Source organism: Rana temporaria, chromosome 13, assembly GCF_905171775.1.
Source record: "Rana temporaria chromosome 13, aRanTem1.1, whole genome shotgun sequence".
Classification (NCBI taxonomy): Eukaryota; Metazoa; Chordata; class Amphibia; order Anura; family Ranidae; genus Rana; species Rana temporaria.
Genome location: NC_053501.1, coordinates 42,687,351 through 42,710,983, shown reverse-complemented (window position 1 = coordinate 42,710,983; position 23,633 = coordinate 42,687,351). Strand labels below are relative to the sequence as shown.

Here is a 23,633-nt window from a genome sequence, read left to right as displayed (position 1 = left end):
CCTCCCTGCCCTCTGCCGACGCCGCCACCGCCATGTCTCCTGCGATCTTCTTCCTGTAATCGCCACTCCGGCGCTGTGATTGGCCAGAGCGGCAATGATGTCACTCCCACGCATGCGTGCGGGAGCCGTCAAACACAGCATTGCCGAGTTTAGCTTGGCAATTGTTAGTGCGACTGCGCACCGTTGTCTACAGCGAATGCGCCGTAGACAGTGGTCATTCGGCGAATATCTCCTAAACCGCGCAGGTTTAGGAGATATTGCTAACACCTACAGGTAAGCCTTAATCTAGGCTTACCTGTAGGTGTAACATGCAAAAGTGGGTTTACAACCACTTTAAAATATAACCAAACCCTAAACTTATACATGCCTATCAGCCAAAATGTCCTTAGCTAAGGAGTGGCGTTTTTTTTTATTTTTTAAAATAATTTAACACCTTATTTTTTGACTATAGACCTCAGCGCTGTGCTTGTGTAGCACGTAGCCTTGGACGCTTACTGCCCCATGACTTGTATCTGCAATCCCTGTAGACTCCAAACATAGATTCCATATGGATCCTAGGGTGACAACACTGTTCCTGCATAGGGCTCTACTCTGGAAGCGTTGTCACCCTAGGTCTAGAAGCATAAGAACTTGTATGATCACCATGTAAGAAAACAATACAGCTGGAGTTTTTAGTATTAATTACACTTTAATATGTGATTTTATATATATATATATATAGATGTACACAATAAATGGATAAAACAAATCCCATCCTAGAGCAGTAATGTCCTGTTGTGACACTAGGGGGCAGGGCTGAGCGGTGGATGGCTCGGCGATCGATTACTTTGTTATCCTGGAGACTGAAGGGGGCGGCCATGTTGGATGTATCGGTGTAACCTGCTTCTGTCAGAGCGGGGAGACCCGCAGCCCTCCCATCACATCCCAGGGACCGGGCAGTCCTTCTCCCAGGACGAGCCGTCTATTTACCAGGCGGGGAGAGACCCGGGGATCGAACCGGCGCCGCCCTCCGCACACCTCTCTCCTCCGGGATGTTCTCTAAAAAAACTCACGGCGATGTGAAGAAATCAAGCCAGAAAGTGCTGGACCCCAAGAAGGACGTACTGACCCGACTCAAACACCTGCGGATCGTCATCGGTGAGCGGCCTGTGCGGGGCCCGGGCTGGGATTGGAAGGGGTGCGCCAGGGGCCCCGGGGTGATGCTTGGATGAAGGGTGTGGGCGAGGCTGCCGCGCCCCCTGCTGGAGCAGGGCATCTGGGGGGACAGGATGTATGTACAGGATGGGGTCCTGGGGGGACAGGATGTATGTACAGGATGGGGTCCTGGGGGGACAGGATGTATGTACAGGATGGCATCTGGGGGGACAGGATGTATGTACAGGATGGGGTCCTGGGGGGACAGGATGTATGTACAGGATGGGATCTGGGGGGACAGGATGTATGTATAGGATGGGATCTGGGGGGACAGGATGTATGTATAGGATGGGATCTGGGGGGACAGGATGTATGTACAGGATGGGATCTGGGGGGGGGGGGGGGCAAGATGTATGTACAGGATGGGGGTGAAATTAAACCTACTGTCATACTGCACTTTATTCTCATGTACAGGATGGGATCTGGGGGGGACAGGATGTAGGTACAGGATGGGATCTGGGGGGGACAGGATGTAGGTACAGGTTGGGATCTGGGGGGGGGGACAGGATGTGGGTACTGGTTGGAATGTGGGGGGGATAGGATGTAGGTACAGGTTGGGATGTGGGGTGGATAGGATGTGGGTATAGGTTGGGATGTGGGGTGGATAGGATGTGGGTATAGGTTGGGATGTGGGGTGGATAGGATGTGGGTATAGGTTGGGATGTGGGGGGACAGGATGTGGGTACTGGTTGGAATGTGGGGGGGATAGGATGTAGGTACAGGTTGGGATGTGGGGTGGATAGGATGTGGGTATAGGTTGGGATGTGGGGGGCCATGATGTGGGTACAGGTTGGGATCTGGGGGGGGCAGGATGTGGGGGGGACATGATGTGGGTACAGGTTGGGATGTGGGGGGGACAGGATGTGGGTACAGGTTGGGATGTGGGGGGGACAGGATGTGAGTACAGGATGTGATCTGGGGTGACAACGTGTACATGGATTGTTCTTTGGTGTGACAGGATCTGGGGGTAGTATTTTCTCTTGGGTGTCAGTATGTGGGAGCAGGATGTGATCTGGGGTGTCAGTATGTGGGAGCAGGATGTGATCTGGGGTGTCAGTATGTGGGATGTGATCTGGGGTGTCAGTATGTGGGAGCGGGATGTGATCTGGGGTGTCAGTATGTGGGAGCGGGATGTGATCTGGGGTGTCAGTATGTGGGATGTGATCTGGGGTGTCAGTATGTGGGAGCGGGATGTGATCTGGGGTGTCAGTATGTGGGAGCGGGATGTGATCTGGGGTGTCAGTATGTGGGAGCGGGATGTGATCTGGGGTGTCAGTATGTGGGAGCGGGATGTGATCTGGGGTGTCAGTTTGTGGGAGCGGGATGTGATCTGGGGTGTCAGTATGTGGGAGCGGGATGTGATCTGGGGTGTCAGTATGTGGGTACATTGTGTACTTTGGGGTGATAAGATGGGGTACAGGATGTGATCAGGAGAATGGATGAATCAAACTTTGTATCGCCAGCACTCCGTGGAGCATTGAAATTTACATCCAAATGTTTATTTGAGAAAGTGACATCACAGCACTAAGGTGCCACACAAGACCCCTTCATGGGGGGGGGGTCCTGCGAGCCCCCGAAATGTCGCACCTTGGTGCTGTGATGTCACTTTCTCATTGATTTTGGTGATAACACGGTGTGCTGGTGATTTATACTTTGATCCGTGGTGTCCCCAGTCTCCCGCTGGTATTTGCTCCAGCACTCCATGGCATTTTCCAGGGATGTGTACGAAGGGAGTATTACACTGGTGTTGGGATGGGGTACAGTTTGTTCTATGGGGTGATAGGATGGGGGCACAGGACATGCTGCGGGGTGTCAGGATGTGGTACGGGAAGTGTTGTGGGATGCCAGGATTGGGTAGGTTGTTGTAAACCATTCAGATGTTTGTGATCCAAAGCTGGATGAAATTGTCTGTAAATTGCAATGTGTATGGCCAGCATTACCCTGGCATGTTTTTATTAAAATTTTTTTTCACATATGTTGCTTTTGGTTAAATGATTTTATAACAAGCAATGAAATCCTTGTGTAGCCCCCCTACGGGTGTGTCGGTTGTCTGGTCCCCTGTAATACGCTGTGGTTTCAGCTGCCATCCTTTCCCATACACATTTGTGTTAAGGGAAACTGGCAGTGAAGCCTTATGGTCATATGCTTCTAATGCTCATGTAATAAACTATCTTTGTTAATTTTTCCTAAATAAGTCGTATCTTCACTACATGCCACCCCTAAATATCCTGTTTTGCTGGGATAGGTTTTCTGTGTGGTGTTTGTTTTTTTTTTTTTTTTTTTTTTAAGGTGTATAAAGTGAAAAAGTTATTTAAGTTACTTTTCACTTCTATAGATGTTTTTCTGGACCGTACTGAAGACAGAATTTCCCTTTTCCTGATCCTTTGTTTGTTTTTTATTTAATGAATAGTTACTGAATTTGCATGATAAGTTTCCTGTTTCATTACACATTTAATACTTTGCTTTATGCCATGTGTAATGGGCCAAAAAAAGTTGGTGCTATATTGTATTTACTTCTATTTTGTATGGTGTCAGTTTACCTTCACAGATGAGAAATTTCAGTTTTTTGTTTTTTTTTTAAACGACCATTCCCCAAATGCAAGGTGTCAAAGCTGCTGAGCAGGTTGTCACATCGGCCTTGAAATCACAGAGTAGGAGGCAGACCCTTCCACGGGGGTCTCAAACGGGTGGCCCTCCAGCGGTTGCAGAACTACAATTCCCATGAGGCATTGCAAGGCTGACAGTTACAAATACAATGATAGAAATCATGGGGCCCCGTACAGCCTACCTGACGGGGCCCCCTACAGCTCCACCCCTGGTCCCTCCTTCAGCCCCACCACTGGCCTTGCCCCTGACCCCTCCCCAGACACTGCCTTGAAACAAAGTGCAGGTTTGTCTACAAATGATAATTATTTTTCTCATCCATGCCGCCAATGCCATAATTGTGCTGCAGACAGTGCCAGCCATAACACTAATGCCAAATGCATGTTTTGCCTGCAGAGACAGTGCCACCCATGCTGCCTATGGCATTATACCATTGGCGGCATGGGTGGCACTGTCTGCAGCACAATATGGCATTGGCGGCATGGGTGGCACTGTCTGCAGCACAATATGGCATTGGCGGCATGGGTGGCACTGTCTGAAGCACAATATGGCATTGGCGGCATGGGTGGCACTGTCTGCAGCACATTACAGCATTGGTGGCATGAGTGGCACTGTCGCTGCAGGCAGCACATGTGTTATGGGCAGTTACGCATGTGCTACCTGCAGACAGTGCCACCCATGCCTCCTATACAATATTGTGCTGCAGACAGTGCCACCCATGCCATGCCGCCAATGCCATATTGTGCAGGCAGCACATGCGTTACGGGCAGTAATGCATGTGCTACCTGCAAACAGTGCCACCCATGCCGCCAATGCCATAATGTGCTGCAGACAGTGCCACCCATGCCGCCAATGCCATATTGTGCTGCAGACCGTGCCACCCATGCCGCCAATGGCATAATGCCATGGGTGGCACGGTCTGCAGCACATTATGGCACTGGCGGCATGGGTAGCACTGTCTGCAGCACATTATGGCACTGGCGGAGTGGGTGACACTGTCTCTGCAGCACATTATGGCATTGGCGGCACAGTGCCACTCATGCCACCAATGCCATAATGTATAGATGCTTAGATGCAGCAGCAGCAGCTCCCCACCCCCCCCGAGCAAGCGTACACACACCAGTGTTAGCTGGGAGCCAGGAGTCGCTTCCTCCCTGATGCTGCTGCCTGGACTGGCCACAAATTATTCCTGTCAGTCAGATGTCAGGTGCTTCTTTTTATTTTCTGCCGAAGCCGCCGCTGCTTCTTCTCTTTGCGGCGTGAAGAACACAGCAGAGCGCCAAGAGCGGAGGGAGTGGAATCGCTCCGCAGCCAGGGAAGCATACGCTGGCCGGGACTTGAGCCAGCATTAGGAGCGGGCGCGGAAGAGAGAACAGACATTCCTCCGCACCCGAAATAGAAAAAATAGTCCCTTCTGGCTGTCACCTACACGGAAGATTGTGTGGATGCGGGGATGGGGTCGGTGTTACTTGGCAGGTGGTGTTGGGGGGTTTGGTATGGATAATGTTCGGTCAGGTGTTGTTGTTTTTTTCTTAATTATTTTTTTGTTGAGATTGTCCGGCCCCCCTGCTGGCCGGGCCAAGTACAACAGGGCCAGTTGTACTGGCCTATCAGCGGCCCTGGTTACAAGCAAGAATCCAAAGGCAGAGGCATGATGGGAATTGTAGTTCCACAGAAGCTGGAGAGCCACCAGTTTTGGAGAACTGCTCTAGTACCACCTCATACCTTCATGGAAGGACTGAGTATGACCCATTCCAGAGTCTGGAGTGTAACTCCTGAAGTGAGAAGGGGACGTAAGGAATCCTTTATTTGCTGTGCCATTTATCTTGTTTTGATTGGAATTATGGAAAATCTGGAATTAACAGCTACATTTGCATTTGAGGCTTTCTGCGTTGTCCCTTCTGCGTTGTCCCTTCTGCGTTGTCCCTTCTGCGTTGTCCCTTCTGCGTTGTCCCTTCTGCGTTGTCCCTTCTGCGTTGTCCCTTCTGCGTTGTCCCTTCTGCGTTGTCCCTTCTGCGTTGTCCCTTCTGCGTTGTCCCTTCTGCGTTGTCCCTTCTGCGTTGTCCCTTCTGCGTTGTCTTGCGCAGATGCCTGAGTACGGATGTGAATGAAGATGTAGAAAGGTGTGCGGTCTGTTTATTTGTTGCAGCCAATTTGGATGGGGGTGCAAAGGTTAAGACATGATATTGGAGAATTATTTTGCTTTAAAAGACAACATGACAGGTTTGCTTTATTGTAGTTGTGATTCTGATCTGTAATGTGTCTATAGAAAAAAAAATGCAACTACCTGTTTAATCCTACAAATCCATCTGCGTGTCTTTGTGGAGTCCTGTATATTCTGGACCCAGGTTGCTTGCAAGGTTATAATCAGTGGGACTCCCGGAGCTATGGACATCAGGTTTTTCTGAGCAGTGAATATTCTTGATAATGTGGCTGCATTTTTTATTTATTTTTTATAAATGTATGATTTGCCAGACTAATAAGGTTTTTATCCAGCCTTAAAGTGTTAATAAACCCAGGACCCTGCATTCACTATATCTGGTCTGCCACAGTACACAGAAATGCAAGTTTTAGTAAATACAAACTGCTAAATACATTTTCTCATCAGCAGTTAGAGCAGTCTTGTGACTTCTATCAGTGTCTGGTTAAAGCTTGTAAGAGGATCGTTCATTCTCCCCTGATTGTCCTTTTGAGGCTGCAGGACCCCTGACCCTCTGTCTGGACAGTTCTGATTGGCCCTGTGCTGATCACACAAATCCTCTTAAAGCGGAGGTTCACCCAAATAACATGTATATAAGATCATATTCTTTATACTTCCAATGTGTACAGTATGCTTTTTTTTTGGCTGTACATACCTTATTATGGCTATTTTCCACCCGGCTTCCGGGTACTCACTCCCGCGGGAGTAGGCGTTTCTATGCAGAGGCGCAATGTCACCTGGGACTTCACCCAGATGATTGACATCCTTCAGAAAAAGTTCCACCCCGCGCCCCCCCTTTTATTGCGTAGGCGCGTCACGAGAGTCACGGAGTTTCCAAAAGTAGCCGAACTGCGAGTCAGCTCTACACAGCGCCTGCGAACCAACTAGGAGCCGTGTAGAGCTGACTGCGCAGGCGCCGTATAGAGCTGACTCGCAGTTCGGCTACTTTCGGAAACTCCGTGACTCGCATGATGCGCCTACGCAATAGGGGGGCGTGGGGGGGAACTTTTTCTCAAGGACGTTAATCATCTGGGCGAAGGCCCAGGTGACATTGCGCCTCTGCATAGAAACGCCTACTCCCGCGGGAGTGAGTACCCGGAAGCCGGGTGGAAAATAGCCAAAATAAGCTATCTACAGCCAAAAAATAAAAGGGCATACTGTACACGTTGGAAGTATAAAGAATATGATCTTATATACATGTTATTTGGGTGAACCTCCGCTTTAAGAAAGAAAAAATCTCTCTAGCAATACACACCAAACTGAGCATGTGCAGCATGTCCCCAAGCCTCAGTTCTATCAGGAGATAGATTGGGGACTGTTGAAAAAGGGGATGACCAGAGACGACAAGATCAATCAGCCTTTTTACACAATGCAGAGGATTAACCCCGTAGGTTCCAACAGTGAGTATAAAAAGCATGTTTTACTGCATATAAAGTGGATATAAAAAGTCTACACACCCCTGTTAAAGTGTCACGTTTCTGTGATGTAAAAAAATTAGACAGATAAATCATTTCAGTACTTCCACCTTTTAATGTGACCTATAAACCAGGGCTGTGGAGTCAGTAGATAAATGTTCCGACTCCGACTCCTCAGTTTTATGTACTTCCGACTCCGACTCCTCTGTATTAATATGCGAATGTATTTTATACATTCCTTGAGTGAAAGAAATGCAACCTACCACAGGACTACTGGCTGGGAAGCCAACAGTCTACTGTATTGCACAGTTTAAGCAAAAGACAAACACAATGAAAACAATCAAGTGACTGGATAGTAGCAGCAGGCATAAACATCAGGAACAGGATCTTTACCAGTTCAAAAATACAAACCACATTATTTGGTTGTTTTAGAACAAAAACAAAGCTTATCTATAATGAACCAAAAACAAAATCTGTAAAACCTAGAAATGGTTTATATTAATCTTGAAATGTAGTTATAGGCTTAGCAAATGCAAATCAATTCAATGTAGAGTTCTAAGGAAGAGAATTGCCTCTGCCAGATCCTCTTTCATAGAGGCTCTTAAGTCAGACTTTATTATTTTTAGGGCTGAAAATAATCTTTCGACACTGACTTGGGTGGGTGGCATTGCAGTAACTATTCTGGCCACATCACTAACGATCTCTGGATAAACAAGGATGGCTTCTTCAACAGTAAGTTTTGATGAGCGATCATACTTTTCAACTTCTTTTAGTGCTTTATAAAACTCCTGTTGGAATTTTTTTATTTGGACACTTACTGGTTCTCTAACATGCGTTCCCTGTAAAAGCAGAACACAACACTATGGAAAGTATAAGTATTGCAGCTCCTAATTGTGCGTTGCGTGCCATATAGTGAAGCACATGAAAAGCATGCTTCTTCACGGTCACTTAACGTGTTCGTTTTGCGGTTACGTGAGGCACTGCATGCATTGGTCTTTATTCTTACAGTAGAGAAGTCATTAATTATAACTTTTTGTGAATTGGGACATTTAAACTTGCTTTTTTTTTTTTTTTATTCCAATCTAAATTTAGTAGGAGTCGGAGTCGGTGCATTGTTTGCCGACTCCGACTCCAGGTACCCAAAATTTCCCCCGACTCCGACTCCTCGACTCCGACTCCACAGCCCTGCTATGAACTGTACAACTTAATTTTAAAAACAAACTGAAATCTTTTGGACGGGGGAGTAAAAATATAAAAACTAAAATAACGTGGTTGTATAAGTGTGCACACCCTCTTATAACTGGGGTTGTAGCTGTGTTCAGAAAGAGACCCCTGTCACACTCTGGGGTGGTGGGGGCGTCGGTGATAAAGAGACGCTATTTTTAGCGGCGATTTACCGTCGTATTTGCGGGGGGGACTTGGCCGCTAGTGGGGCGCTTTTAACCCCTGCTACCGGCGGGAAAAGGGTTAAAACCACTTGCAAAAAGCACCCCTGCAGAGGTGCTTTGCTGGCAGTATGGCCACGCTGCCCATTGATTTCAATGAGCAGGAGCGGTAAACGCACCGCTCCTTCACCGCTCCAAAGATGCTGCTAACAGGACTTTTTTTTTACCGTCATGCTAGCACACCGCTCACACTGGAGAGACAGCAGCGGCTGTTTCAGGGTACTTTGCAGGTGCTATTTTTAGCGTTCTAGTGCCTGCAAAACACCCTAGTGTGAAAGGGGTCTTAAGCAATCGCATTCAAACTCATGTTAAATAGGAGTCAGTACACACCTGCCATCATTTACAGTGCCTCTGATTAACCCCATATTTCAGCTGTTCTAGTAGGTCTTTCCTGACATTTTCTTAGTCACATCCTGCAGCAAGAACCATGGTCCACAGAGACCTTCCAAAGCATCAGCGGGATCTTATTGTTAAAAGGTATTAGTCAGGAGAAGGGTGCAAAAGAATTTCCAAGGCATTAGATATACTATGGAACACAGTGAAGACAGTCATCATCATCGTCATGTGGAGAAAATATGGCACAACAGTGACATTACCAAGAACTGGACGTCCCCCCAAAATTTATGAAAAGACTAGAAGAAAACTGGTCAGGGAGGCTGCCAAGAGGCCTACAGCTACATTAAAGGAGCTGCAGGAATATCTGGCAAGTACTGGCTGTGTGGCACATGTGACAACAATCTCCCATATTCTTCATATGTCTAGGCTATGGGGTAGAGTGACAAGATGGAAGCCCTTTCTTAAGAAAAAAAACATCTAAGCCTGGCTAAATTTTGCAAAAACACATCTAAAGTCTCCCAAAAGCATGTGGGAAAATGTGTTGTAGTCTGATGAAACCAAGGTTGAAGTTTTTGGCCATAATTCCCAAATATATGTTTGGTGCAAAAACAACACCGCACATCACCAAAATAACACCATACCTACAGTGAAGCATGGTGGTGGCAGCATCATGCTTTGGGACTGTTTTTCTTCAGCTGGAACAGGGGCCTTAATAAAGGTAGAGGGAATTATGAACAGTTCCAAATATCAGTCAATATTGGCACAAAACCTTCAGGCTTCTGATAGAAAGCTGAACATGAAGAGGAACTTCATCTTTCAGCATGACAACGACCCAAAGCATACATCAAAATCAACAATGGAATGGATTCACCAGAAGAAGATTTAAAGTTTTGTAATTGCTCAGCAAAAGCCCAGACTTGAATCTGATTGAAAATCTGGGGGGTGATGTGAAGAGGGCTTTGCACAGGAGATGCCCTCGCAATCTGACAGATTTGGAGTGTTTTTGCAAAGAAAAGTGGGCAAATATTGCCAAGTCATGATGTGCCATGCTTATAGACTCGTACCCAAAAAGACTGAGCACTGTAATGAAATCAAAAGGTGCTTCAACAAAGTATGTTTAGGGTGTGCACACTTATGCAACCATATTACTGTATTTATCGGCGTATAACACGCACCCTAACTTTAAGAGGGAATTTTCAGGAAAAAAACTTTCCACAGTCCCCTGCGTATAACACGCAGGCACAGTTTACCCTCTAGTGAGTGTTATACGCCAATAAATACAGTATTTGTTTTTTATTTTTAAAAAGATTACAGTTTGTTATTCAACTGAGTTATACAGTTTTATAGGTCACATTTAATGGTGGAAAAAGTTCTGAAATTATTTGTCTCGTTTTTTTTTTTTGCATAGCAGAAACCTGATATTTTAATGGGGGTGTGTAGACTTTTTTTATATCCACTGTACAGACAGATTTTACTGTTGTGGGTTTAGAAACACTTTAACCACTTCCCGACCGCCGCATGTATATGTACGTCCATAGAATGGCACGTACAGGCAAATGGGCGTACAGGTACGTCCTTGCCTTCTAGCGGGTGGGGGGTCCGATCGGGACCCCCCCCCCCCCGCTACATGCAGCGGTCGGATTCCCGCGGGGAGCGATCCGGGACGACGACGCGGCTATTCGTTTATAGCCGCTCCGTCGCGATCGCTCCCCGGAGCTGAAGAACGGGGAGAGCCGTATGTAAACACGGCTTCCCCGTGCTTCACTATGGCGGCGCATCGATCGAGTGATCCCTTTTATTAGGGAGACTCGATCGATGATGTCAGTCCTACTACAGCCACACCCCCCTACAGTTGTAAACACACACAAAGTGAACCCTAAATGTTACAGCGCCCCCTGTGTTTAACTCCCAAACTGCAACTGTCATTTTCACAATAAAGAATGCAATTTAAATGCATTTTTTTCTGTGAAAATGACAATGGTCCCAAAAATGTGTCAAAATTGTCCGAAGTGTCCGCCATAATGTCGCTGTCACGAAAAAAATTGCTGATCGCCGCCATTAGTAGTAAAAAAAATAAAAATGCAATAAAACTATCCCCTATTTTGTAAACGCTATAAATTTTGCGCAAACCAACCGATAAACGATTATTTTTTTACCAAAAATAGGTAGAAGAATATGTATCGGCCTAAACTGAGGGGAAAAAAAAAATGTATATATGTTTTTGGGGGATATTTATTATAGCAAAAAGTAAAAAATATTGAATTTTTTCAAAATTGTCGCTCTATTATTGTTTATAGCGCAAAAAATAAAAACCGCAGAGGTGATCAAATACCACCAAAAGAAAGCTCTATTTGTGGGGAAAAAAGGACGCCAATTTTGTTTTGGAGCCACGTTGCACGGCCGCGCAATTGTCTGTTAAAGCGACGCAGTCCCGAACTGTAAAAACCCCTTGGGTCTTTAGGCAGCATATTGGTCCGGGGCTTAAGTGGTTAATATAGAACTATAGGCAAAACTTCTATTTTTTTTATTCATTGTGAATAGAGTAAGGGAGGTTTATTTAATCCCTGTCCAGATTTTTATTTTTTTGCTTTGTGTCCCCTTGCAGAGATTTTCCATCACATTCTGTCCCATAGCCAAACAGGAAGTGAGAGGAAATCCTTACAAATTAAGGGAATTACTGTCTCGTCTTTTAATCGGAGTTTAGTGCCCTTTTTTAATTAAGTAGTCAAATGCAGGATCTGGTGAATTGGAAGGTCAGTGGCGGCTCTGCTGTTCCACAGTCCTCGGTTTTGTATCGGCAGGATGTATCAACTTAGAAAGAAACTGATCCAAGGGTCTTGGGTACATGGTACCTCTATTTCAATGCGGGGGGCTGCTGATACTGACTGTATATATACTTTCCTGACTCTTAAGCCTCATGCATACGTTGTTATTACAGCTGCGTTTTCTGGCTGGAAAAACTCCAGAACTAGTGGGTTTAAAGAGTTTTTCAGCTGTAAAAATGCTCTAAATCTGAAAAACGCAGCTATTTGGCATTTATAAAAATTTTGGAGCCATAATCTTTTGTGGGAGTATAATTTAGCTAAAAAAAGCTCGAAAATGCTGAAAAACAGCTTTCTGCAGTTCCCATGTACACGGGACGCTGCTAAACGTACGTTCAGAGGCAGTTGGACGCTTTTTTCGGTAACCCGCGTTTAGCAGCATTCTGTTATTTCGTTTTTTTTTCGATTTTGCCCATTTTAGTTTTATTTTTTTAAACGCAGCAAAACGGACATTTTAAACGTGGGTTGTACGTGGATCCTTATCGCTACTAGCTTTTTGTTTTTATTAATAATAATTATAATCATATAAATATTATTATTATTATTATTATTATTATTATTATTATTATTTATAACGTCCAGTGTGCATGGGGGCCTTATACTGGCTTAGACCAGAGACAAGTATGTGTAACAGGAAAGTCGTCGGCCCCTATCTGCATACCTGTGTGTGTTGTGACTAAAGACAGGGACAGTCTTGACAGCCTTTCAACTTGGTATCTGGCACCAAACAAACAGTAGCAGATCCTTTAAAGTGATACTATGGGTTCACGTTAAAAAATATAAAATAAATAATAATAAAAAATAACAAACGTCATACTTGCCTCCACTGTGCAGTTTGTTTTGCACAGAGTGGCAACGATCATCCTCTTATGGGGTGCCACGGCGGTTTCGCGGCTCCTCCCCGCAATAGGTAACCCCCGGGTCTGGGAAGCGCTCTCCCGAGGGGGTACCTTGCAGGCACACTCCCGTGAAAATAACACAAGGCTTTAGAACCCCTTTTAGTACAGTGGTCATCAACCCTGTCCTTGGGGCCCACTAACAGGCCGGGTTTTATGTATTACCTAGGGGAGATGCAGGCTAAAATATTGCAATCACTGAGCAGCAAATGATATCACCTGTGATGTACTTCAGGTATCTTGCAAACCTAGCCTGTTAGTGGGCCCTGAGGACAGGGTTGATGACCACTGCTTTAAAGGGGTTGTAAAGGTTCGTATTTATTTTCTAAATCGGTTCCTTTAAGCTAGTGCATTGTTGGTTCACTTACCTTTTCCTTTGATTTCCCTTCTAAGTGTTTTTTTTTTTCTTTCTTTGTCTGAATTTCTCACTTCCTGTTTCTCCTCAGTAATCTTGCCCCCAACATCTGAGCGTCTGCAAGGTAACCCCTTCGGGAGAGCGCTTCTCCAAGGGGGTTATCTAATGCGGGGAAGAGGATATTTGGGGCCACGAGTCGCAAAGTGGAGGGAAAAAAAATAAATAAATAAAGATTTGAGGTTTTTACCTCTTGGTGTGCTGCCCATTTTTGTTTCTTGGATTCCACAGTATCACTGTTGGCCGTGCACCCTTCTGAAGGGGAAAAAAAAAAAAAACTGTCCGACTGTTCTTCTAGAGTGCCCTTTGTTTCTGCTCCACCCTCCTCACTCGGTTGCCACCACTGCCATCTTTGAATTGGTCTTTTTCTGGGTCCAGAGTCTCCCATCCTCTGTATTGGCTGACCAGGGATGCCGCATGTGCACACCAAATTTAATTTGTGCCGGCACTGGCTCACTGCATGCTCAAATTGTACATGGAAGCAGGGCTGTGGAGTCGGTAGATAAATGTTCCGACTCCTCAGTTTTATGTACTTCCGACTCCTCTGTATTAATATGCAAATGTATTTTATACATTCCTTGAGGGAAAGAAACGCAACCTACCACAGGACTACTGGCTGGGAAGCCAACAGTCTACTGTATTGCACAGTTTAAGCAAAAGACAAACACAATGAAAACAATGAAAACAATCAAGTGACTGGATAGTAGCAGCAGGCATAAACATCAGGAACAGGATCTTTACCAGTTCAAAAATACAAACCACATTATTTGGTTGTTTTAGAACAAAAACAAAGCTGATCTATAATGAACCAAAAACAAAATCTGTAAAACCTAGAAATGGTTTATATTAATCTTGAAATGTAGTTATAGGCTTAGCACAGGGGTTGACAAATTTGCTTGGAATCTAGGAGCCAGCTAAAAAAGTTAGGAGCCAGAAAACGCGCCCCGTCGCGACGAGCTTGCGCGCAGAAGCGAACACATACGTGAGCAGCGACCGCACATGTAAACGGTGTTCAAACCACACATGTAAGGTATCGCCGCGATTGGTAGAGCGAGAGCAATAATTCTAGCCCTAGACCTCCTCTTAACTCAAAACATGCAACCTGTAGAGTTTTTTAAACGTCGCCTATGGAGATTTTAAAGGGTAAAAGTTTGACGCCATTCCACGAGCGGACGTAATTTTGAAGCGTGACATGTTGGGTATCAATTTACTCGGCGTAACATTATCTTTCATAATATTAAAAAAAATGGGGATAATTTTACTGTTGTCTTATTTTTTAATTTAAAAAAAGTGTAATTTTTTCCCCAAAAAAGTGCGCTTGCAAGACCGCTGCGCAAATACGGCATGACAGAAAGTATTGCAACGATCGCCATTTTATTCTCTAGGGTGTTAGGATAAAAAATATATATAATGTTTGGGGGTTCTAATTAGAGGGAAGAAGATGGCAGTGAAAATAGTAAAAAATTACATTAGAATTGCTGTTTAACTTGTAATGCTTAACTTGTAATACCAACGGCCACCACCAGATGGCGCCAGCTCACACACCTGGTGGTAATAACTTGTAATACCAACGGCTCACCACCAGATGGTGCCAGCTCACAAAAAAAAAAAAAATCTTTTTTTTTTTTTGCCCCCCCTTCCAAGCCAAGTCGCCAGGACCCTATTTCTAGTCGCCATGGCGACCTGGCGCCCGGGATTTGTCGACCCCTGGCTTAGCAAATGCAAATCAATTCAATGTAGAGTTCTAAGGAAGAGAATTGCCTCTGCCAGATCCTCTTTCATAGAGGCTCTTAAGTCAGACTTTATTATTTTTAGGAAAAAGGGAGTGTTGCCTGCGCGTATGTGAAGTAGGTATGAGGAAGGAAAAATAAGTGAATAGCAGACTGCTGCCCCCCCTAAAACATGTTATCCGAAGAAAACATAAAGAAAATACATACACAAAATGGGGGTGGTGGCGCTGTCTGTTATAGTCCCCGTGTGACCAGGGTGTGAATCTGTGATCAATCTTACGCTAAATAGCGAGGATCAGCAAAATGAGCTGGATGGATGACTAATCAGATTATTAGTGGTGTAATAATAATCTCTGTCCACTAGATAGCGGTATTATAAGTACCTGAATGAGTGTGATACCAAAAGTAATACAATATATATATGTGCAAAAACACTCAAAAATATAACCAGTTGGCTAAGTGTGTACATATACCATAAGTGGGGTAACGATATATTAAATATAGTGAGAAGTATTTCTAACATCCACATTGGATGCAAGCGTGTGTTAAATTGGTAACCAATCAAAAGTACATATTCAAATAAAAATAAAAAATAAAAGTAGGAAAAATTAGTCCTTCCAACTTGCAACTGTGAAATAGATAAGAATATATATATATATAAAAATAATCAGCAGCAGATAAAAAGTTCATTCGGTGGGTGTCATCATGGTGACTTGCTGGGTGAATCAAACAAATACTTTAGAGTGCAGTCGCTGTGGCTCCGGTGCTCCCCCTTATGTGTCCCCACTCACCAGAGTTGAACACCCCTGCAGGGGTAATAAGCGTGGGTAAGACTTTCCAGGCGCTCCTCAGCTCAGATCTCCAGGCACTCGATTATCCCAACGTTTTCTTTAAATTCCACAGTGGGGCACGTAGTAGAGTAGGCTGCTCTCCTTACACACCTCCGGAAATAAGAAGGACAGGGACTCCCATAGTGTAATATGTAAGAAAATAGCACTAGGGCTAGTATTTATTGGCTATGCCAGCAGAAAATGTATATATGGAAATACAAATAACAAAAGATATCCGAGACTCGGATATAGTAGGACAAATAAAAAATATATATAAAAACAAAAATGTTATTTAAAACGGGGATCCAGGCTGGTTGGATATGCCAGCCGAATAAAGGTAAAAACAAAATCAAAAAATCAAAAAACTGCTAGTCCAGCAGTATCCCACAAGGCACTTTATCCAGTACTCGTGACAGAGCCTGTTGAGCGGCGTGCGCTCCAGGTGCGTTCCAGCTCGTCTCCCGGAAGTGCCTGGGGGTATGCGTGTATCCGCTTGACGATCGTTTCGTCCAATCACGTCTTCTGAAGCGGGTACACGCCTACCTCTTCTTCTGGTTTATATAAGAAACGTCAACGTGTAACCTCCCGCCCACTTAACGGCATCGGCCAATCGGGATTTTGTACCGGACTCCCTCCAAATTAATAGGTTGGCTAGACGGATAAATTCCCTTGGGATAATTAAGGTTACCGCGGACTGAACATTGTAAACGTATAGATCGTGCAAACCCTTCATTCATATTACTTTAACACCTCAGGCATTTATACAGAGCAATACACAAAAGGAATAAAACCTATATGAGCATGAATAGTATATGAGAAGAGGGGGATTGCAACGCAAGTGTATATGTGATGATGATGTGCTCATCAAAGCTTAGTGTGAGATACAGAGATTCCCCTGTATCAATGTAGGAAGAATAGACTTAATAATAGTAATGTAGGAAATGAAATAGTGCGGGGATACCGCATTCTATCTATTCTAACATATGCATATAGAAAAGCATTAAGTGGCAACTCCAAGGAGTCTAAATGAAAATAAAAAATGGAAAAAATAGAACTAGTATAAGAACTAATAAGTGTGAAAGGTCTCTCCGAGGGGTGTGTTGGAATAGAGATGAAAAAGTCTCAGGGATATGCTCTACTCGGCGTTAACCATCGTATAGATTGATCCAGAGATATGGAATAATAATCGCATGACCTATATTATCACCTAGTAGGTGCGGTTATAGGGGGGTATGAATGTATAAATGGAGTAGTATCAGGGGTAAGATACATAGTTAGGGCTGAACTGTGACCCACCCATGCTCAATCGAAAGGTGTGTCCCATGATTGAGAAAATGGGTGCCACCTTAAGAGGAGTGCACCGTGTAACATGTATACCAGACGTTGTGATATTCCTAACGCCATTAGGCGTAACCTGCCGCTCCCTAATATAGATGCTGGCATTCCCCAGTATGAAGGTACATTGAAGTAAAGGTTTCCAATTAAAAGCTAAATGGGTAATGGGCCCTCTGGCTTAGATAATGGGAATAAGGATATATCCTAACTGTGAAACATACATTGGTGCATATAAATGGCATATATCCCATATGTCCCATATATCACTATGGGCTAGATGGAAAGTGAAGAACCATAATAATAAACAAAATATGATGTAGGCCCCCAGTATCATGGGTTGGCCAGGAAACAATTCAGGTCTATGTCTTTGTTAAGGCCATGAGGCACTAAAGTCCCTAACCGATAGATCCAGCTTGTCTCGTTCTGGGAGATGGCTACTGTTTTATTGCCCCCCCTCCAGTTGTCCTTAATAAGGTCGATGCCATAGAAGATGAGCCCAGATGGATCCTTCTGGTGGTATTCCTCGAAATGGCGTGACAAGTTATGTTTAGGGTAGGCACTTTTTATTCTACTGATGTGTTCCTGGATTCTAACCTTTAGGGGTCGGGTCGTTCTGCCGACATATTGCAAATGACACGGACACTCAATGACGTATGTGACATGTGTAGTATTGCAAGTTATTAACTCTTTAATTTTATATTCTTTGAAATCAAAGCGTGATTTGAAGCTAGTTTTTCTTCTTGGCTGCTTTTTACTAACCCGGCATGCCAAACATTTTTGGCATTTGTAAAAACCTTTCAGCTCTGGGCATAGTCTAACAGGTTGCGGTGGATCAATAACATTGTGTACCAGATATTGTCGTAGTGATGGGGCCCGTCTGTAGATGAACGTTGGTTTTTTTCCCAGTATGCTGGTCAGGGTTTGGTCTTCTTGTAAGATGGGCCAGTACTTTTTGATGATATGTTCAAGGTCTCTATACTGAGAGTTGAACCCTGTAATAAAAGCCACATCTGTCATCTTCTGTTTCTTCTTAGCCTTAGGTTCCAGCATTAGGTTCCTGTTCATGTTCCGGACTTCTTCCTTTTGTCTAGTCAGCTGTTCAATGTTATATCCTTTTTCTTCAAACCTTTTTATTATTACATCCGCTTGAATTTCAAAGTCTGAAATTAGGTTGCAGTTTCTACGAAGTCGCATCATCTGTCCTTTTGGAATATTTGCTTTCCATCTTGGATGGTGGCAGCTGGTAGATGGTATATAACCATTGCGATCAGTGGACTTGAAGAACGTTTTTGTGTGTAATTTGGAGCCATTTTTGAAGATTTGTAAATCTAGATATTCAATGCATTCTAGGTCACATTTACCGGTAAATGTGAGTCCATATCTATTATTGTTGAGGTCAAGTAGGAATTTGTTAAAGGTATCTGTTGTTCCATCCCATAAGATGATAAGATCATCAATGTATCTTTTATACATTTTAATCTGGGGAATATTTTGTGCATACACATATTCCTCTTCCCAGCAGTCCATTAGTAGGTTAGCGACGCTGGGGGCATATCTGGCCCCCATTGCAACCCCTTTTGTTTGCACATAGTAGTTCTTTTGATACCAAAAATAATTGCACTCCATTGCCATTTGGAGGCCTTCAACTATAAAATTGATTTGTTCTTGCTTGAGTGTAGTTTTTTCGTGTAGGGCTTTTTCTACCCCCATGACTCCATCTGCTTGTGAAATGCTGGTGTAGAGTGAATTTACATCAATGGTGGCTAGCAGCAGACTTTCTACGCCATCTATATGCTGTATTTCGTTAATTAGTTGACAGCTATCACGGAGGTATGATTTACCCTTTTTAACAATGGGATTGAGAAATGTGTCCAAGTACTCCCCTAGTCTAGAGAAAATGGAGTTAATTCCACTGATTATGGGTCTCCCCGGTGGTTTCTCTAGCCTCTTGTGTATTTTTGGGGTATAGTACAGTACCGGTGTTTTAGTTGATTTGGACACCAAGTATTCGGCTTCACTTTTATTTAATATCCCTAAAGTAATTCCTTTGTTAACGAACTTCTCAAGTTTTTTGGTGAACTGTATTTTGGGGTTGCTTTTCAGTTTTTTATATGTACCCTCAACATTAAGTAGATTTTTCATTTCTTCTTCGTAATCAGCCTTGTTGAGGATAACCAGCCCCCCCCCTTTGTCCGCTGGTCTGGTAATGACCTCATTTCTCTCTCCAATGGCTTTGATATTCTCCCACACTTTTTTGTTTTTAGTTTTGGATTTCTTCTGAAGTTTCCTAAGGTCGCTTTCTACCATTTTCTTGAACGCCCCTATGCACTGATTCCCTGGTATGGTAGGATTGAATATTGAGTTGTTCCTAAGATTGGTTTGGACATATCCTGATTGTATAGTTCTCTCTTCTTCGGTGCTATTATGAAAATATTTTCGTAAATTAAGTTTTCTCAGAAATTTTTGCAGATCAATGTAAGCTTCAAACTGGTCAATAGTTTTCTCTGGTGCATACTTCAGGCCCAAATCTAGTATCTGCATTTCTTCTCTGGATAATTTATTATTTTTAGGGCTGAAAATAATCTTTCGACACTGACTTGGGTGGGTGGCATTGCAGTAACTATTCTGGCCACATCACTAACGATCTCTGGATAAACAAGGATGGCTTCTTCAACAGTAAGTTTTGATGAGCGATCATACTTTTCAACTTCTTTTAGTGCTTTATAAAACTCCTGTTGGAATTGTTTTATTTGGACATTACTGGTTCTCTAACATGTGTTCCCTGTAAAAGCAGAACACAACACTATGGAAAGTATAAGTATTGCAGCTCCTAATTGTGCGTTGCGTGCCATATAGTGAAGCACATGAAAAGCACGCTTCTTCACGGTCACTTAACGTGTTCGTTTTGCGGTTACGTGAGGCACTGCATGCATTGGTCTTTATTCTTACAGTAGAGAAGTCATTAATTATAACTTTTTGTGAATTGGGACATTTAAACTTGCTTTTTTTTTTAAATTCCAATCTAAATTTTGTAGGAGCCGGAGTTGGTGCATTGTTTGCCGACTCCGACTCCAGGTACCCAAAATTTCCCCCGACTCCGACTCCTCGACTCCGACTCCACAGCCCTGCATGGAAGGTTCATTGATACCACACTCCCTGTGTTCTGTGTGCTGCTCCACATGCATATTTAATTGTATTTTCAGTACATTTTTGTCATGTTTGCGGCATATATTTTTGGGCATTTTATTTATGATTTTATTTTAGTGAGTTGCAATTGCATACGTTTTCAGTATGCTGTGTTCTTATAAATTGACGTGCAATTAAAAAAATGCACTGTACTGCGCTTTTGTTTTTATGAAAGCTTTTTAAAGTGTGTCTAGACTTAATAGTGCTGCTCCAAGCTGAAGTATAAAGCCCTGCTGGTGTTCGGGGTGCTGGCGTAAAATAGAACTAATTTATCGAGGAATTGAAATTGAAGCAAAAAGACCGCTGCTTGTCTGACCCAATCCTGGTTGCAGTGTTTGTGTGTGTATGTGGCAGCGGCAGCCCTAGCCAGCAGACTTGAGTCCGCTCTTTGCTGAAAATGGGTCACAGGAGTGCAATGCAGATTGCACTCCTCTGATCCATAGGAGAAGTCCAGCCAAACGAGCTTTGGATGGACTTCTTTAACAATCACTTTAAAGTAACGCAGTGCTGTATTGCAAAAAATGGCCTGGCCATGAAGGGGAGTAAATCTCCAGAAGGTCAAGTGGTTAAAATGTGTTTGACTGTATCTGGTGTAAGCAAGCCCGCCGCGTCACTTGGAAGCCGATGCGCATGCCTGGTGGCCGCGATGTTCGCCGGACACCTGTGTGTTTACACACATGAACCCACGTCCTGTCAGGTGAGAGGAGACTGATTGGTGTTTCTCTGTACTGGGAACACACTATCAGTCTCCTCCCCTTGTGAGTCCCCTCCCCCTAACGTTAGAATCACTCCCTGGGTAACACAATTAACCCCTTGATTGCCCCCTAGTGTTAGCCCCTTCCCTACCAGTCACATTTATACAGTAATCAGTGCATTTTTATAGCACTCTTCGCTGTATAAATGTGAATGGTCTCATAATAGTGTCAAAAGTGTCTGATGTGTCCGCCGCAATGTCAGTCATGATAAAAATCGCAGATCGACGCCATTACTAGTAAAAAAAATTAACTAAAAATGCCATAAATGTATCCCCTTTTTTGTTAGACGCTATAACTTTTGCGCAAACCAATCAATATACACGTTTTTTAAAAAAAACAAAAATATGTAGAAGAATACATATCAACCTAAACTGAGGAAAACCATTTTTTTTTAATATATACTTTTGGGGGATATTTATTATGGCAAAAAGTAATAATGTATATATATTTTTTATAAGTTTTAATAGCGCAAAAAATAAATAATTTAATTTGTGTACAGTTTTGCACAATTGTCATTCAAAGTGTGACGGCGCTGAAAGTTGGCCTGGGCAGGAATGGGGTGAAAATGCCCGGTATTAAAGTGGTTAATGAAATTTGTACATCCACTTATAAAAGACATAATATCGCTATTGACATCGACTTTTGCCAGTTGCATATTTGCTGTAACGGCCTTTTACGTTGATGTGGTATGTCAGTAAAAATACGATGACCCAACCTCCCACACAACCAGGATTGTTATGACACATGAAACAATACAAAGTGCTATTATTCGGGATTGCTTTGAACGTGTAATCCTGAACAGGCAGCCGTAAAACAAGCATGGCTTTGTCTTTTTCTAATGAGTCTCCTCATAATTTCGTGTTTTTTAGGAAGCGCAGTTCTAGAGAAGAATTTGCGCTGACGGAACACAGGAACCGGGCTTTTAAATGCTCACAGGGGAGGCTCGGGGGTTTGGGAAATGTGAAGGCTGTTTTTAGTAAGATGGATGTGAGAATCTGCAAAGTCTCAGCCCATCTGGGAGTTGTAATCCCCTTTATTGTGCTCAGTGCGGCCTGGGCTCTCCTACCGGCTGGGTGTATTTGGAGCACGTTCAGCAGGAGACTCTTAATGCAAAATTGGGAAGTTAGTCATGTTAACAGTCTTGCTGGGATGGATAAATGGAGCTATAAAAGAGATGAAATCCATACCTTTCACTGAGCTTCATTCTGCTATTGGCTTCCTGCTAACTAAACCTTTTTTTGGCAGTTATATGACCAAATGTTGTCATGTGACCAGCGCTGGAGGGAGCCCCACAAATCCTAAAGAGTACCTGTGTGCGTGGGGGAAAGGACTACCACTTTATAATTCATAAATTTTTTAACCACTTCATTACTGGGCACTTAAACCCCCTTCGTGCCCAGACCAATTTTCAGCTTTCAGCATTGACGCATTTTGAATGACAATTGCGCGGTCATACAACACTGTACCCAAATTATATTTTTATCATCTTTTTCCCACAAATAGAGCTTTCTTTTGGTGGTATTTGATCACCTCTGCGATTTTTAGTTTTTGCGTTATAAACATAGAAAAACAGAATTTTGAAAAAAAAACACTATTTTTTACTTTTTGTTATAATAATATCCCAATTTTTAAAAAAAAAAAAAAAAATTTCCCTCGGTTTAGGCCGATACGTATTCTTCTACATATTTTTGTTAAAAAAAATCGCAATAAGCATATATTGATTGGTTTGCGCAAAAGTTATAGCGCCTACAAAATAGAGGATAGATTTATGATTTTTTTTTTTTTTTTTTTACTAGTAATGGCGGCGATCTGCTATTTTATTTTTTCGTCAGGCCTGCGATATTGCGGCGGACGCATCGGACACTTTTGACACAATTTTGGGACCATTCATATTTATACAGCGATCAGTGCTATAAAAATGCACTAATTACTGTATAAATGTGACTGGCAGTGAAGGGGTTAACACTAGGGGGTGAGGAAGGGGTTAAATGTATTCCCTCATTGTGTTCTTACTGTGTGGGGGGAGGAGACTGACTGGGGGAGGTGACCGATGCTGTGTCCCTATGTAAAGGGACACAGATCGGTCTCCTCTCTCCCTGACAGCACGTGGAGCTCTGTGTGTAAACTCTGTGTGTCCTGCTGTGTCACCGACGATCGCGGGTGTCTGGCGGACATCACGGCTGCCAGGCACTCACATCCCGAGCGATGCGCCGGGCACGTTGTTTCCCCGCTGCGCGCCCCCAGCGGCGCGCACAGGGAATGACAACAATAGGACGTCTAAAGACGTCCACTCGGCACTCGAGAGCCGCGCTGTGGACGTCTTTCGTCCATAGCGCGGATCCCAAGCGGTTAAAGGGGTTGTAAAAGTTTGTGGACATGTCATGCTTGCCTCCTCTGTGCAAGGGTTTTGCACAGAGGAGTGGCCCCGATCCTCTTTTTCTGCGGTCCCACAGCGGCGCTCCTGGCTCCTTCT

The 23,633-nt window shown here is 43.8% G+C and overlaps 1 protein-coding gene across 13 annotated transcripts in view; it reads left to right on the top strand.

The window, feature by feature from the left end:
• The first annotated feature begins 823 nt into the window (after nucleotides 1-823).
• Nucleotides 824-23,633, top strand: part of RALGAPA1 (Ral GTPase activating protein catalytic subunit alpha 1) — a 290,205-nt gene continuing 267,395 nt past the window's right edge. For 8 of the 13 annotated variants that reach the window (XM_040333074.1, XM_040333068.1, XM_040333064.1 and 5 more), the window contains exon 1: nucleotides 824-1,137. In XM_040333074.1, coding sequence (XP_040189008.1) covers nucleotides 1,032-1,137 — 106 coding nt within the window. In that variant the 5' untranslated portion in view covers nucleotides 824-1,031. The remainder of the gene's footprint in view (nucleotides 1,138-23,633) is intronic. The other 5 variants (XM_040333073.1, XM_040333072.1, XM_040333071.1 and 2 more) reach the window with 1 other exon arrangement.